This window comes from Hypanus sabinus, chromosome 4 (genome assembly GCF_030144855.1).
Source record: "Hypanus sabinus isolate sHypSab1 chromosome 4, sHypSab1.hap1, whole genome shotgun sequence".
NCBI classification, from domain to species: domain Eukaryota; kingdom Metazoa; phylum Chordata; class Chondrichthyes; order Myliobatiformes; family Dasyatidae; genus Hypanus; species Hypanus sabinus.
The window spans coordinates 51,808,835-51,825,862 of record NC_082709.1 but is presented as its reverse complement, the minus strand read 5'-3'; the positions used below and the strand labels follow the sequence as shown (position 1 = coordinate 51,825,862).

Sequence of the window (17,028 nt, the reverse complement as noted above, 5' to 3'; positions counted from 1 at the left end):
GCGTTGGAGCTGTGCTTAGCCACATATTCATAAGTGTAAAGCAAGTAGAGCAAGGGACAAAGCACACAACCTTATGGAACACCTTATGGCATCTGTTGTGGACCTGTTGCTACGATAGGCAAATTAGAGTGGATCCAAGTCACTTAAAAGTCATCACCTACTTCTCAAAACACTTCATCAGTGTGGATGTAAGTGTTCAAGGTTGGGGGAACACAAATATGACTAAACTGCCACATCAGAGTATCACCAAGAGTTTATCATGAAACACCCATCTCCACCTTTTGCCCTTTCTAAATCAGCAGTTCGGTCCACGCTGTGAATTGAGCAGACTGTGATGAACCTTCATCCACTTAAAGCTGCCGGCCCTGCTTGTTTGAGAGTTAAATCTGTTGAGTCCTTCATAAAATTGTGAAGTCTGCAGATATTTAAGTCGATCTAGAAGCACATTGCTTAAAGGGAAATTATGTGCTTCAGGTTGGAGTGAGAAGAATTCAAAAGAGGCATATTTTGAAATATTTTATGTAGCTGGAGATCGTCGCTGTGGTTCACCAGCACCATCTTGTCTATGCTTAACGGACTAATTGATCTATGATTGATATTGGCAAATTATCACGGCTGAACTCTCTTTTGACTTTACCCAAGACCACAAGCATCTTTTTAACTTGACAGCAATCAAGAGTGTTAAACTTGCCAAGAGGGCTCACTTAATAGGTTTTCAATTGAAGCGCTTGCTTCTCTACCTATCTGTCTACTGTCAACATCCTCCTTGAAATCTGTTTCTTGTTCATCTGCCTATTTATGTAGCTCAGTGTAAAATTACAGTCCAATAGCACTTCGATGGAATCCTTGGAATGTCTATAATATCAAACATATCTTCGGTTTTAGTCAGGCAACTTCCAATTCTATAGAATCCCATGGGAGATCTGATCAGTCCTTCATTTACGCAATTGGGCATCGGTGAATTGCAGCATTTTAAAATGTTCTGCTAATTTTACACTAAAGAGAATCTGGCAGACCTTTCACATTCTTGGCCTAAGTGTACTAGAGATTGTTGGATCCCACAACAATCCTGCTTGGCATCATCCAACCGGACATTGATTGGGCTGTCCTCAGATGACCGTCAAAGGCCTCCAAATGCACATTCTCTGTTACAGAACTTGGGTAGACTGTCAGCTAATTTGATGTGGTCTGATTCTTCTACTTTTGGTTAAATCTACAGTGGAGATAAAAGACACCAACAAATATGCTGTCTGAATTATACTGTCAGAACAGAAGTAAATGGAAAAGAAAAATGACTAGAAATTCATCTTTGCCCACTGTACAGTACAGGCACTTCAGCATATATATACTACTTTCAGTAGAAGTAAGAAGAATACCAGCAGCAATTAATAACTGAAAGGTGCTGCCACACATTCTAATCTATACTGTCTGTAAACAGAACTTTTGCCTAACAAATTTTATGATAGTGAATATTATCAGATGGTCATTACAAATAAGACAATAAATGACGAGATCTCTCTGCAATAAAGCCTGGAGGCAGGAGGGCAGCTGGGAAGTTAGAAATCTGAGTTTAGAACATAGAATATCATAGCACAGTATGGGCCCTTTGGCCTATGATATTGTCCCGACCTTTAAACCTACCCTAAAATCAATCTAACATGCAGAGCCGTCCATTTTTATATCATAAATCTACCTAAGAGGTTCTTAAATGCCCCAAATGTATCTGCCTATAACACCACCCTGGCAATGCATTGCATGCACTCACCAGCTTTTTCGATATGAAATAACTTCACAAGAATAATGATGTGAAGAGTCGAAAACAACAGAAATATCTTCAGGTTTGTTTCTCCAAAGATAACTAAAGCACGTATCATCAGGCTCAGGGACAGTTCCCACACTTCTGTTGTAAGACTATTGAGTGGTTCTCCAATACGATAAAATGGAGTCTTGACTTTATAATCTACCTTGCAATGATCTTACACCATATTTTCTACCTGCAGAGCACTTTCTCTGCAGTTGTTACACTTTATTCTTCAATCTGTTGTTGTTTTACCTTAATGTACTGTGTAATGAATTGATTATATGAACAATATGCAGGACAAGTTTTTCACTGTACCTTAGAACATGTGACAATAATAAACCAATTCTAATTTCCTAAATGTGTCCTAATAATTTGTACCACTCTGCTTTTCTTAAATTATTCATGTGGAAGTCTGGAACATTAAATCACATATCCTCAAAAAATAAATGGAGATTATGTTAAACTTAGTGCAATAACTTGCACTCATTGGGACGTGTTATGTCCTCTGCATTTTGTTCGACTAGGTTCCAGCTTAATGTTCACTTTCAGATATATAATATATTTTTTGCCTATAAGACCCTAAGACATAGGAGCAGAATTAGGCCATCTGGCCCATCGACTCTGCTCCGCCATTCAATCATGGTTGATTGTTCTTTTTTAATCTCCTCTTCAACCCCAGTTCTCGGCCTTCTCCCTGTTACCTTTGATGCCATGTCCAATCAAGAACCTATCAATCTCTGCCTTAAATACACCCAACAACCAGGCCTCCACAGCTGCCTGTGGCAACAAATTCCACAAAATCACCACCCTCTGGCGAAAGGAATTTCTACGCATCTCTGTTTTGAAAGGGTGCCCCTCTATCCTGAGTCAGTATCCTCCTGTCCTAGACTCCCCACCATGGGAACCATCCTTTCCACATCTACTCTGTCTAGGCCTTTCAACATTCAAAAGTTTTCAGTGAGATCCCCCTTCATCTTTCTGAATTCCAGCGAGTACAGACCCAGAGCCATTAAACGCTCCTCATATGATAACCTTTTCATTCTTGGAATCATCCTTCAGTACCTCCTCTGGATCCTCTCCAATGCCAGCACATCTTTCCTAAGATGAGGGGCCAAAACTGTTCATAATACTCAAGGTGATACCTCACCAGTGCCTGATAAAGCCTCAGCATCACATCCCTGTATTCTAGACCTCTTGAAATGAATGCTAACATGCATTTGCCTTCCTCAACACCGACTCAATCTGCAAGTTAACCTTTAGGGTGTTCTGCACAAGGACTCCCAAGTCCTTCTTCACCTCAGATTCCTGGATTTTCTCCCCACATAGAAAATAGTCCATACATTTATTTCTACTACCAAAGTGCATGACAATGCATTTTCCAACATTGTACTTCATTTGTAACTTTCTTGCCCATTCTCCTAATTGGTTTAAGTCCTTCTCCACACTACCTGTTTCCTCAATACTAACTGCCCCTCTACCAATCTTCATATCATCTGAAAACTTGGCAACAAAGCAATGCATTCCATCATCTAATTATTTATTTACAGCATAAAAAGAATTGGTCCCAACACCAACCCTGCAGAACACCACTAGTCACAGGCAGCCAACCGGAAAAGGATCCTTTTATTTCCACTCCCTGCCTCCCCAATCAGCCAAAGCTCTAATCACGTTAGTAACTTTCCTGTACTACCATGGGCTCTTAATCTGGTAAGCAGCCTCATGTGTGGCACCTTGTCAAAGGCCTTCTGAAAGTCCAAATATACAACATCCACTTGTAATCTCCTCAAAGATTTCCAACAGGTTTGTCAGGCTGGATTTTCCCTAAAGGAAACCATGCTGACTTTGTACTATCTTGTCCTGTGTCACCCAGTATTGTATCGCCTCATCCTTAACAATTGACTCTAATATCTTTCCAATCACAGGCTAACTGGTCTATAATTTCCTTTCTGCTATCTTCCTCCTTTCTTAAAGAGTGGAGTAACATTTGCAATTTTCCAGTCCAATGTCAGAGTGCAATGACTTTTGAAAGATCATTTCTAATGCCACCACAATCTCTAATGCTACCTCTTTCAGAACCCTAGGGTGCAGTTCCTCTGGTCCGGGTGATTTATGTACCTTTAGATCTTTCAGCTTTTTGAACACTTTCTCTCTTGTAACAGTAACTGCACCCACTTCTCTTCCTTCACACACTACAACATCAGGCATACTGCTAGTGTCTTCCACAGTGAAGACTGATGCAAAATACTCATTTAGTTCATCAGCCATCTCCTTTTCCCGTTATTATATCTCCTGCCTCATTTTCTAGCAGTCCTATATCCACTCTCATTTCTCTTCTATTTTTAACATAGTTGAAAAAAACTTCCACTATTTACTTTCATATTATTTGCCAGCTTGCTTTCATGCTTCATCTTTTCCCCTCTAATGATTTTTTATAAGCACATTTTAATTAAATTGTAAACCATGGTTCACTCCTGTTTTCAATTATTCTAATTATTAAATTAAATTATCATTGACTTCCCTGGTACATGAATACCTAGATTACTCATTCGTCAGCAATGATCATCTCTGCAACAGTAAATCTTAGTCTTTCAATAAGTTCATAGAAATATATCATACACAAATGTAGATAAAATATATTTCATACTGATGATTTGCTATGTTCACAGTGACATCCATAATTAGTGTTAACCACTGAAACTGTCATAAATTTGGTTGGATAAATTAGTTTAAATGGGTTTTATTCTATTTTAGCAACACATACACACACACACACAATCTGGAGGAACTTAGCAATGGAAAAGAATACAGTCGATGTTTTGAGCCAAGACCTTCGGCAGGACTGGAGAAAAAATGCTGAGGAGTAGATTTAAAAGATGGGGGGAGAGGAGAGAGAAACACAAGGTGATGGGTGAAACATGAAGGGGGAAGGATAAAGTAAAGAACTGGGAAGTTGATTGGTGTGGGAGGTATATGGCTGGAGAAGGGAGAGTCTGATAGAAGCATAGAAGGCCATGGAAAAAAGAAAAGTGGGGGAGGAGCACCAGAGGGACGCAATGGGTGGGCAAGGAGATTACGTGAGAGAGGGAAAAGGGGATAGGGAATGGTGAAGGGGAGGGGGAGAGCATTACCAGAAGTTCAAGAAATCAATGTTTATACCATCAGGTTGGAGGCAACCCAGTCGAAGTATAAGGTGTTGTTCCTCTAACCTAAGTGTAGCCTCATTATGGCAGTGGATGGACATATCAGAATGGGCATGGGAAGTGAAATTAAAATGTGTGCCCACTGACAGATCCCATTTTTTCTGGCGGACGGAGCATCGGTGCTCAGTGAAGCGGTCTCCCAATCTACATTGAGTCTCACCAACATACAGAAGGCCACACCAGGAGTGCAGTATTTGACCCCAACAGACTTACAAGAGAAGTGTCGCCTCACCTGGAAGGACTGTTTGGGGCCCTGAATAGTAGTGAGGGAGGTTGGGGAGGGGCAGTGTAGCACTTGTTCCACTTGCAAGGATAAGTACCAGGAGGGAGATAAGTGGGGAGGGATGAATGGAGAATGGAGTAATGTAGGGCGCAATCCCTGTGGAAAGCAGAAAGTGGGGTGGGAGGGAAAGATGTGTTTGGTGGTGAGATCCTGTTAGCGATGGGATATTCTGCAGTAAGGAACCAAGCACTGATAATGTTATTAGGATCTTTACTGACCTTGGAACAATGAACATTAATAAAAAGGTATTGCAGAGTAATTTTCCTAGTCAATGGTGGTGATAGTAGTTTTGTTATTACTGCACATTTCTGTAGTATAGAATAACATACTGTATGTGTAGCTGCAGTTAGAAGTCTGATTGTCAACAAAGATTCAGCTGCAAAGATTCAAAGTTTTTCAGCTGCCTTATCTTGAAGGAATTGTTCATTAACAGTTAAAGGGAATATGAAAACCCAAACCTTCATTCAACTGGCATTCAAGGAAAGTATATACCTATTTAATTGATCTTTTTCTGACAAGATGAAGTATTTGAAACAGTGTTAGCAATTTGAGGCCAAACAATGTGAAGAACATTAGCACCAGCAAGTGACGTTCTTTCTCGTTTTGAGAACAAGTATTATCACAAGGTCGTTCAATAACCAGTATAACAGATAACTAAGAGAGAAAAAGTTTCAACCACTCTACTAACAGCAACATAGATGAGACTAGGCCTTTGGTTCAAATACAATGATTGATAACAGTGTTAAAGTAGAATGAGATTGAAACCCATTAACATCAACAGGATGAATTTATAGACCAATAGTTCCACTGTCCACTTCAACTATTCTGACATCCTATAAATGTGAGACTACTAGATCACCACAGAAAAATGACAAACTCATGACAGCTGCGGGCAAAATATGGTGTGTAAATCTGTGCTGATTAAATCAAAAGAAAATAATTCAAGTGCAAGGAAAGCTGATTAAGTGATATAGAGCTTTTAATACTTTAGTATGAGAAAATAGATTTATTTGCTACCTGCTCAGACAAAATATATTACTACCTAAACATTCTTGGTGTTTGAAAGGTCAGGTTAAATCTGTAGTGTGCAGCAGTCCAATAAATATTTTCTTAACAGCTTCCTGCTGCAAAGGCTTTAGTGTATTATAAAATAGAACTTATGCAATTATAATGGCAAAAGGCCTCTCTTTTACTTGCTCCCCCTTTCAAGGGCACCACAGAGTTCTCAGTTGTGGAGGAAATGCAGCTACATGTATCTGGGCATCAATGATCAGCTTTAAAAGGAAGATTGGTGTTTCAATCATGACCAAGATGTTCATGGCAGAGGGAACCCTGAGGGATATGTGTTGTAAATGTTAAATACTTAGTTTAAAATGGAGCCATCTGAAGTTGATTATCAGAATGCAGACCATAAGTTGAAAACCGGTTCACATGCTCAATATGACATAGGAAATGGCCATTTGCCTATTAGAGTCATGCCTTTAGATTCCAAAGAGAGCAATCCCATCAGTCCCTTTTCTCTTCTTATTTTGCTGTAACCCTATATAACTGTCATTCAAATTTTCATCAACTTACTCTTGATTCCTTTTGCTGCTCACCTATATAATGCAAAGATTTACATTTGAATCTAAATCAGATTTATTATCACTGACATTTCTTGTGAAATTTGTTGCTTTGGAGCAGCAGTACAGTAAAGTTACTATAAAAAAGTAACTACAAATAAAACCTATAATAAGAAATGCCATAAATAAGTGTAGATTTTTGCAAATAAAACAAAGTGAGGCTTTGATGTTCTTATGTGCTGGCACTGCCGAAGCTGTAGGGTGGTTGGCACTTCTGATCATTCATATCAAATTGAGCATGGTAAAGCATTGGCCTGGTATTGTCTGTTATGGGGGCCTTGCTGACTGGGCTTATTGAGGTAGAGAAAGGAAGAGGAATGATGCACTGCTGCCTAGTCGAGTGTAGACCATTTTAGCAAGCTTCCTATAGTCCTGCAAGGGTACATTAGTGAGGGCTATGCGAACTTGATCAGGCATTTGTGGAAGCATTGGAAAGGGTACAGAGGAGATTTACCAGGATGCTGCCTGGTTTAGAGAGTATGGATTATGATCAGAGATTAAGGGAGCTAGGGCTTTACTCTTCAGAGAGAAGGAGGATGAGAGGAGACATGATAGAGGCGTACAAGATATTAAGAGGAATAGACAGAGCGGATAGCCAGCGCCTCTTCCCCACGGCACCACTGCTCAGTACAAGAGGACATGGCTTTAAGGTAAGGGGAGGGAAGTTCAAGGGGGATATTAGAGGAAAGTTTTTCACTCAGAGAGTGGTTGGTGCGTGGAATGCACTGCCTGAGTCAGTGGTGGAGGCAGATACACTAGTGAAGTTTAAGAGACTACTAGACAGGTATATGGAGGAATTTAAGGTGGGGGGGGGGGTTATATGGGAGGCAGGGTTTGAGGGTCGGCACAACATTGTGGGCCAAAGGGCCTGTAATGTTGTGTACTATTCTATGTTCTATGCGAACTCGATCAGGCATTTGTTGCATGAAGAGTTCTTTAAAAATAAAACAAGAATAATGATTTCTCAGGAGAGAGAACATGTGGTCCATTAGGTCTGAAGACCTAGTATCGCTGTGACTGGTAAAGGAGAACAACAGGCACACTCAGACTCCAAGAGTCCAAATGTCTGTAAGAGGTGAGCTTTCAGTAATCAGTATTTATCATGTTTAGGCAGGTGTTCAAGCAGACTCACCACTCTCGTAGTGACACTACCACATAGTAGAATTTGGTGTCATTGGCAGTAATTTCCCGAAGTGAACTAGACCTCAGCTAGTACAAACTGAGCAATGGCATTTTGCTCCCAAAAGTGTAGCAGTTTCAAGGCGACTGCATTGGCCGATATGCCTAATAACTCTGGAACCATCCTACAGCATCGTGGTCAACAATGTAGGTTTTTGCAAATGAAAAGGAGCGAGGCATTTTAAGCTTAATGAAACCTGTAACACATTTTATTGAACTCCAAAACTGAAACTCAAAAGCACACTAAATATTTTTATGTGATAACCTTATCATGCAGAGCAGCTTCTTAAAGTGAAACCCCCAACTGAATGTTGGTTGTTGTGATTTATGTACACTTCTCCCAAGCACAATACCCTACCTAAGTAAATAAATAGTGCAAAAAGAGAGTAAAATAGTGATGTAGTGTTCAGGATTCATGGGCTATAAGAGAGCCTGTGGCAGAGGGGAAGAAACTGTTCATAAAATTTTGTATCTTATCTCTGATCCTAATAATGAAAAGAGGATATGTCCTGGATGGGAAGGGTGTTTCATGATGTATGCTGCTTTTTTAAGGCACCTGCTGCATAGGTCCTAGCAAGTCAGTGCAATTAGCCTACTGAAAGCACACTGAATCCAGAAGAAAAATCTGAGCCTTCACTATTTTTGTAGCAAGACAACTGTTTTCATCAATGACAGTCACTTTTCCCCAAGAAATTATATTGTGCTTGGCAAAAAAAAAGTTACTTAGCCCTGGAGTTACAAATTCATTTCCTTCCTGGGGATTAAGCATACCTTAAATTAAAGATCATGTTCAGACTGATGAGATATTCTGTAGATCAGGGGTAGCTTATCTCCTGACTGCAATGTTTTCTAATGTGAGTGCTGTGTAGACTGTGGCTGAAGTACAAAGAGTAGGCTCTGTTGAAATTCCACTGTGCCACACCTCAGACAGGAATGTAAAATGCTGATGTGAAGGGCACCACAGAGCAAACTATTCCCTTTAATCATCCTGATCATACAAAGACGCAAGAAAACAAATCCTGGTGGAGACAGAAGCAGACTGTCCCATTAAGAAATTATGAAATTTATATCAACAAACTAGAACATCTGGATTGAATTGTGAGTTTTTTTACATGGAGGTTTTGATATGCTTAATATATACAATCTATCATGAGCAGCCTTTTAATCCTAGGTGTGGTTTTGAGCATATTTTCTTTCAACTCAGTTTTCTGGTAATTTCTCAAATATGATTAGTTTCATGCAAGCAAATACACATTGACACAAAGGGGTTTCAGTTAACATGTGCAAAAGGAGGTTTAAAATGGGAATGCTGACAACTTTACAAAATGCAGGCAGCATTCCTCCTCCCACCACTATCAATCAGTCCGTGTGCCTGCTTGTACAGCTGTTTTTCATGTTAGGATGGTGCAATCCAGAGTGAGGCTTTCTAGATTTTAAGATGTTTGATGCTATCCTCCATGAACATTCACAATTTCCTCCTCTGGAAGTCAGCAGCTTTTCACCAGTCATTGCAACATTGAGATAGCACCAAACTGAGGCAAAGGCACACAGACATGAAGTGTTAATGCTTGTACAGAAAATAGATAACTCAACATACAGGGACATCAATTTCAGGGTTTGACAGTTCTCCAGAGCTGATCGTGCTGTATCATTCGTACTGTCGCTTCAAAGTTGAAAGTTCAAATTTATTATCAAAGTATGTATACCATATACTACCTTGAGATTCATCTTCTTACAGACAGCCACAAACCAGAGAAACGCAATAGAATCTATGGAAAACCACACACAACTAAAACCAACAAACATCCAATGTGCAAGAGGTCAAATAGTGCAAATAATTTTTTTAAAAAGTAAACAAATAATACATTGAATGTGAACTGCAGACTTCCTGAAAGTGAGTCCACAGCTGCGGAGTTAGTTCAGTGCTGAGGCAAGTGGAGCCAGTCCAGGAAGCTGATGGTTGGAAGGCAACAATTGCTCCCGAAGCTGGTGGCATGGGTCTCAAGACTCCTGTACGTCCCACTCGATGCTAGTTGCAAGAGGAGAGGGAGATGGGTCAAATGCAGGCAGATGGCGCTGAACATCCGTTTGTTTTCCACTCTCAGACCTCGACGCAGCATCCGCCCCCAACATTGGCTGCGCTGGTCCTACCTGAATTCTTAAGTTTCAAGTTCGCTGAATCCTCCAGGAGATTGCACAATTGCTATTTTGTTTGGACAGTTCAGAAGTACATTTCATAAAGGGAAATTAACAGGCTGCAGATTACAATGATTGTAGTTGAGAAGTATATCTCACAGAGTATCAGGTAGTTTTGTAACCTGCTCACAAAACATCATCATATGTTGCAGCACCATTTTGGGATAAAGCAGGAATTGCTTCACCTACTGACCTCACTGTAAAGATAGGAGAGGACTTAGTGGGCTTAAAAGTGGATGCATCTCCTTGACAGTATGGTGCTTATTCCCAACTGCTATGGGAGTCAATAGAAGAGATTCCTGTGGCTCTGGCTGATCCATTTAAGTTTTCTATAAACAAATGAGGTAGAGGATGACTGGAGGACAGCAAACATTTTTCTACACAGTGAGCCAGGAAAGGCCTTGCAATTACAGTATCAACTTGTGAACCCCCGCTTCGTGAGCTCTTTAAATATTTATACTGGCATCCTCTGAAGGAGAGATTCATATGAGAAACTCAGAATTAAAGATTGCCATATAGTGAAATAAGTCATTCGTCTAATGCTACTTGTCTCTCTGCATTTATATCAAGAGTTAAAAGCAGGTGAAATACCATTGGTCAGATGCAGTTGCTTGATTTAGTATACTAGGACATTGAAATACTCAGATATGATTGTTGTGGACAAAATTACACTTGTGGCGGCTCGCTCACGCAGCAAGCAAACCAGCTCCAGCAGTAACAGGCGAGTTTGCAGCCAGCAGCAACCAAGAGGGCTCTGAGTGTGGGGCTCGACTCAGTGTGTTGCTTTCACTCGCTGCGTATCAACGGGACTACACATTGGTCTTTTTTTAGCACCTAGACAATCAATTCTTACTTATTATATTATTTTAAAAATTTCATTTAAGGAAGTGGGGTCCACAGGTTGATCCAGCATTTATTTGTTCTTCCATAATTGTCCATGAGAAGGTGCGTTGAGATGGAGTGGGTGGTGCGTCGAGGTCTGAGAGTAGAAAACGAACCAACATTCAATGCCATCTGCCTGTGTTTGACCCATCTCGCTCTCTTCTTGCAACTAACATCTGAGAGCGGAGCTTAGGACGATGGCACCTAACAGCGACTACTTTACTTGCATCTTCGCAAACAGCTCTATTTCTATCTTTAATATCTTTTTATTTCCTTTTCAGGGTTCTTTTGAAGACCCTGACCTAGAGTTACACACTGACTTTGGTTCTTTGCGGAAATGGACCCGCTCTCGGGGCCTTGTGACCGGCCGCTTTTCGATGTGGCAAGGATGCGGCCTGGAAGACTAGCACGCCTTCAGGGTGCCAGATTTTCATGGCTCTGGAGGCAGGTGGACTTGAGGCTGGTGCCACTGCCTGATGCATCATGGAAGACGGAAGATCGTAAGCAGTAAGCTGGTGGCTGGCTGTGTCCAGAGACTTGAGTTCTTTGTGCACAGAGCTCGGAAAAAGCGATGCAACAGACTTTTAACACCATAAATCAGGTATAGTATTGTGTTTATTTATTGGGTGAACAAGTAGTCTTTGGGGTACTGCAAGCCTGTGTCTTTATTGATGCTTTACTGCACGCTTGAGTCCTTGGTGGGGGGAGCTGATGCTTTTTTCGCTGGTGGGAGAGGGAGGTTATTGCTTTGCTGCTACTTATTTGTGGGAGGGGGAGCTGGGAGGGGCTTTGGGGTTCTAACACTTAACTATCATTCATTCTTTGGGGCACTCCTCTGTTCTTGTGGCTATTTGCAAAGAAAAAGCATTTCAGGATATATATTGTATACATTTCTTTGACATTTTTAAATGTACCCATTGAAACCTTGAGGACTGGGTATAACCACAAAGCTGTTTTGGAGAGAGTTTCAGGATTTTGACCCAGCAAAAGAATGGTGTTTGCACATCAAATTGATAAATGGCTTCAAGGAGGTGGTGTTCTCATGCTTTTGCTGTCTAGTAGCTAGTAGAGTTCATGGACTTAGACGGACTGACTAAGGAGTCTTGGTAAGTTGCTGCAGTGCATCTTAAGCATTGTATACACTATGCTGCCATTGTGCCCCAGTGGTGGAGTAAGTGAATGGTTGTGCATGGGATACTAATCAAGCAGGTTGCTATGTTCTGTATGGTTTCAAGTTCCTTGAATGTTGTTGAAGCTGCACCCATCCAAGCAAACAGAGAGTTTTCTGTCATATTCCTGACTTAAGCCTTGTAGATGGTGGACAGGCTTTGGGGAGTGAGGAAGTCAATAACTTACTACAGGATTGAGTCATGAGAACTGCCAGGAAACATTAAAGTGGCCTTCAGAAAAGGATTCTCATGATCCATGATGACCTCCTGCATATTTAGGAAGTCGAAACTCATTTTAATCTTGAATAGATCTGAGTTCTCAGGGGCAGCTATTATAAGAACATTATTATGGTTGATGGTTGGCAGTATCACAGGGAAACCAGCATTGTTGGCAAGACTCAGTGCACAAGGTGCCACTTACTCCTGCTTGGAATCAAAAGACACAAAGTTGTTTGTCAGGAAACTTGCTACCAATTCTGATCCTAATAGGATCCACTGATATGTGTTGCAAAGGGTTAGATCAGTTTTGCAAAAAGAAAATGTCCTTGAGCTCATCCCTTATTTGTTACTTTTTGAGAAACACAACTAAATAAGGGCACCATTACATATTTTGCAGTCATATGGGGCCCTGTAATACTAGATCGAATGCATGCACATTGTGATATTGCGTTGTGATCCTGGATAAGAATGGGCAGGTCAGTTCAGATTCGAAAGGAACATAATTAGTCTCATCCGAAAAAGTCCATGGGGTAAATATCATAAAATATTTATGATTTTGCTCACAAATTTTAAAACAACCACCTATCACCTATTGTGTACCCCATTGTGATTGTGATTTCTAGGGGAAATCAAATTTGACAACTGATTCGTTATTTGGAATTGGGAAGAGAACATTTTGAGAATTCAGTGTTCTGAATTCCCTACTTATTTCCCTCAATTTTTCCCCCACTTAACAGCCTGTCACTCTTGTATATTAATTTATTTTCTTCAAATTGTTATACTGCTATCCAGATGCTGAGAATTTGGAATTTCTGAATTTGGGATGAAGAAATGTTCTCAAATGTGGTGAGAAATATTGACTGGAGTCTTTGGAACTGTGACCCAGCAAAATTTATCTCCCCAGTGAAAGATAAAAACATGATACAGATAAAATATGTGAAAATGTTATTTAGAGACAGAGAAAAATTAAAGTCCGGAATAACTCTTGAATCAATGTTAAACCCAATAGATACACTTTAAGAGACCATCAACCCACAAGTAAAGCCTCACATACTACAAACTATGGTGGAAAACCAGAGCACATTGTTTTTCAAAATTAATATTATATATATTCAATAGAACCAACCCTTCTTTTGTATATATGTGAAACACTACCTTGAAAACTAAATGGATCATCATTTGGAGACCACTCTTGCCTGGATATTTTCCTGCAATGTTCTGAGAGGACAAATTGAAAAGGTTGGCTCCGGTTTCTGTGCAAAGAGCATGGACCAACATTTTCTTTCCAACTCCAGATGGTCCTGCCAGTAACAAAGACTTCACTATAGGAGCTTTCTCATGGACAGCTTGTGAACCTGCAAAAGGAATTCAGTCTTTATTAGAGAATGTTTACTCCAAGTGTAGATCTGTTTCAGCCATTAAATTTAATTTAGAGTCATTAAAAGATACAACACAGAAACAGGCCCTTCAGACCATCTAGTCTGTGCCCAATCATCTAAGCTGCCTACTCCCATTGACCTGCACCTGGACCATAGCCCTCCATATCCCGCCCATCCACATACCTATCCAAACTTCTCTTAAACGTTGAAATCAAGCTTGCATGCACCATTTGTACTAGCAGCTTGTTCCACACTCTCACAACCCACTGAGTGAAGAAGATCCCCTTAAACTTTTCACCTTTAACCCATAAACCATGACCTCTAATTGTAATCTCACCTAACGTTAGTGGAACAAGCCTGCTTGCATTTACTCCATCTATACCCCTCATAATTTTGTATGCCTTTATCAAACCTCTCCTCAATTTTCTGTCTTACAAGGAATAAAGTCCTAACCTTTTCAACATTTCCTTACAACTCAGGTCCTTCAGTCCTGGTAAAATCTTGCAAATTTTCTCTGTACTCTTTCAACCTTACTTACTTACATCTCTCCTGTAGGTAGATGAGCAAAACAGCATACAATACTCCAAATGTCTTATACAACTTCAACAGAACATCCATTTCTTGTACTCAATACATTGATTTATGAGGGCCAATGTGCCAAAACCTTTCTTTATGACCCTACCTGTGCCACCACTTTGAATGAATTAATAGATCTGTATTCCCAGATCCCTTTGTTCAACTGCACTTCTCATTGTCCCACTGTGTAAGACCTACTCTGGTTCGTCTCCCAAAGTGCAACACCTTGCACTTGCCTGCAGTAATTTCCATCTGCCATTTTTCAGCCCATTTTTCCAGCTCGTTCAGATCCAGCTGCAAGCCATGATGGTCTTTCTTGCTGTTCACTACACCTGCAATCTTGGTGTCATCGCAAATTTGCTAATCCAGTTAACCACATTATCATCAAGATGGTTGAGATAGATGACAAACAACAATAGACACAGCACCGATCCACTAGTGGCAGTCCACTAGTCACAGGCCTCCAGTCAGAGAGGCCACCATCTACTGCTAATCTCTGGCCTCTCCCACAAAGCCAATATCTAATCCAATTTACTACCTCATCTTGAAGGCAGAGCAATTGAACCTTCTTGACCAACCTCCCATGAGGACCTTGTCAAATGCCTTGCTGAAATCCATGTAGGTAACATCCACTGCCTGGTCATCAACTTTCCTGGTAACATCCTCAAAAAACTCTATAAAACTGGTTAGACATGACATTCTGCAAAGAAAGTCATGCTGACTATCCCTAATCAGTCCATGTCTATCCAATTACTCATATATCTGGACCCATAGAATACCTTCCGATAACTTTCCCACTACTGATGTCAGGCTCACTGACCTATATTTTCTGGTTTATTTTTTGAGCCTTTCTTAAATAGTGGAACAACATTAGCTATCCTCCAATCCTCCAGTACCACACCTGTTGCTAAGAATGATTTAAATATCTCTTCTAGATCCCTGCAATTTCTTCATTTGCCTCCCACAGGGTTCAAGGGAACATCTTGTTAGGTCCCGAGGAATTATCCACCCTAATTTGCCTCAAGACAGCAAGCACCTCCTCATCTGTAATCTGCAGAGAACCACTGTCAATTTGCATTGACATTTTCAACATTAAGATCTGAAATACAAAAAAAATAGAATGGAGATTTGTGGAAGATTTAGGGGACTAGGTAGTTAAAGTCAGTCCATTATCTCTGGCAGAGAATTTAGAACAACTTGGCAAAATCTTAGTTAGAACTAGGAATGAAGGAAACAAAAAAGAAAAAAAAACTGTATTCAAAACATATATCGAGAAGCATTTAATCCATAAATAGGTCTGTGGAATCTGCTTATGATTTCCCAAAAATGCTCTGTATCCTGTGCAAATAATTTCAAAACAGATGGTATCAAAAGAGAAGGATTAAAGGACAGTGAATGAATTTAAGGTACAGGCCATCCATAATCCAATAAAAGACAGAAACAAACTAAAGGTTTATCCCTATTCCAAATTTATAAGAGCAGGAACTTCAAGGTCATACTTCTGGCTCTCTTTTTTATAGAAATATTAAAGTTTCCATTCTAAGCTCACAAGGTGAAGTTTGGGATGGAAAACTAGTTCTGTGGAAACACTTGATATTTCAGTTATGCTTAAGAGAAAGAAAAAGAGATTTCCAGAGACCTTACAATATGACAAGAATATAATGAATAGAAGCAGGGGTAGGCCACCTGTAACTCACTGCATCATCTTTGAATAATTCAGGGCTGAGCTTTTGTCTCAGTGTCATTTTCCTGAACCAAATCACTAAATCAATGAATCGCTCTCTCAATGACTGAGCCTCCTAAGCAAGGAATTCTGGATTCCAGAATTTCTTCTCGCCTCTATCTCAAAAAGTAATTTCTTAAATTTTGACAGTGAGCCCTCATTTCAGATGCCTCAGCCAGGGGAAACGTATTTGTACCTACACAGTCAAGTTATGTACTTAGGCTGCATATTTCGCTGAGATCACTGCTCAATTGTCTAAAATTAACAAAATATCAAATGATCTGTTTAATCTGCACATGAACTTTTAGTGATTATACATGAGGAACTGTAGATGCTGGAAATCTGAAGCAACACACACAAAATGCTGTAAGCATTTAGGTATGGCAGCATTTATGGAAGAAAATAAACAGATGACATCTCAGACTGAGACCTTTCAGTGATATACATATAAGGGCACCCATGTCCCTCTGAGCACCAACACATTTCACCTGAAAATTATTGTTTAGAAAAAACTAGCTGGGATGGACAGATGAATTGAATGACATTGCATTGACAAAGAGTGGTATAATTTTCCACTCTGTATTGTAATGGATGTTAAAATACAAATGACTTTTCAACCTGCACCTGCTGGGGTGTTCAGTTAGGCCATCAAACAGAATATCTTGCCAGGGAAAAGCACTAATCTGGATGATTTCTTCCATATGTTCTTTTCGTTATTTGCCCTGCCTGCCCTAAAAATATGTGAGTTATGACATGGGAGCTTTGGAGTGTGTTGTTTTTATAACTAGAGAACCCATTT

General features: G+C 40.1%; 1 protein-coding gene across 3 annotated transcripts in view; it reads right to left on the bottom strand.

Moving 5' to 3' along the window:
• Positions 1-17,028, bottom strand: part of LOC132392757 (dynein regulatory complex protein 11-like) — a 185,850-nt gene that overhangs the window by 20,150 nt on the left and 148,672 nt on the right. Inside the window, exons 15-16 of one of the 3 annotated variants that reach the window (XM_059967076.1) lie at positions 13,707-13,906; positions 1,166-1,213 (exon numbers count right to left, since the gene is read on the bottom strand). In XM_059967076.1, the coding sequence (XP_059823059.1) occupies positions 1,208-1,213; positions 13,707-13,906 (206 nt within the window). In that variant the 3' untranslated portion in view covers positions 1,166-1,207. Of the gene's footprint in view, positions 1-1,165; positions 1,214-9,908; positions 10,115-13,706; positions 13,907-17,028 lie in introns of those variants that run through there. The other 2 variants (XM_059967074.1, XM_059967073.1) reach the window with 2 other exon arrangements.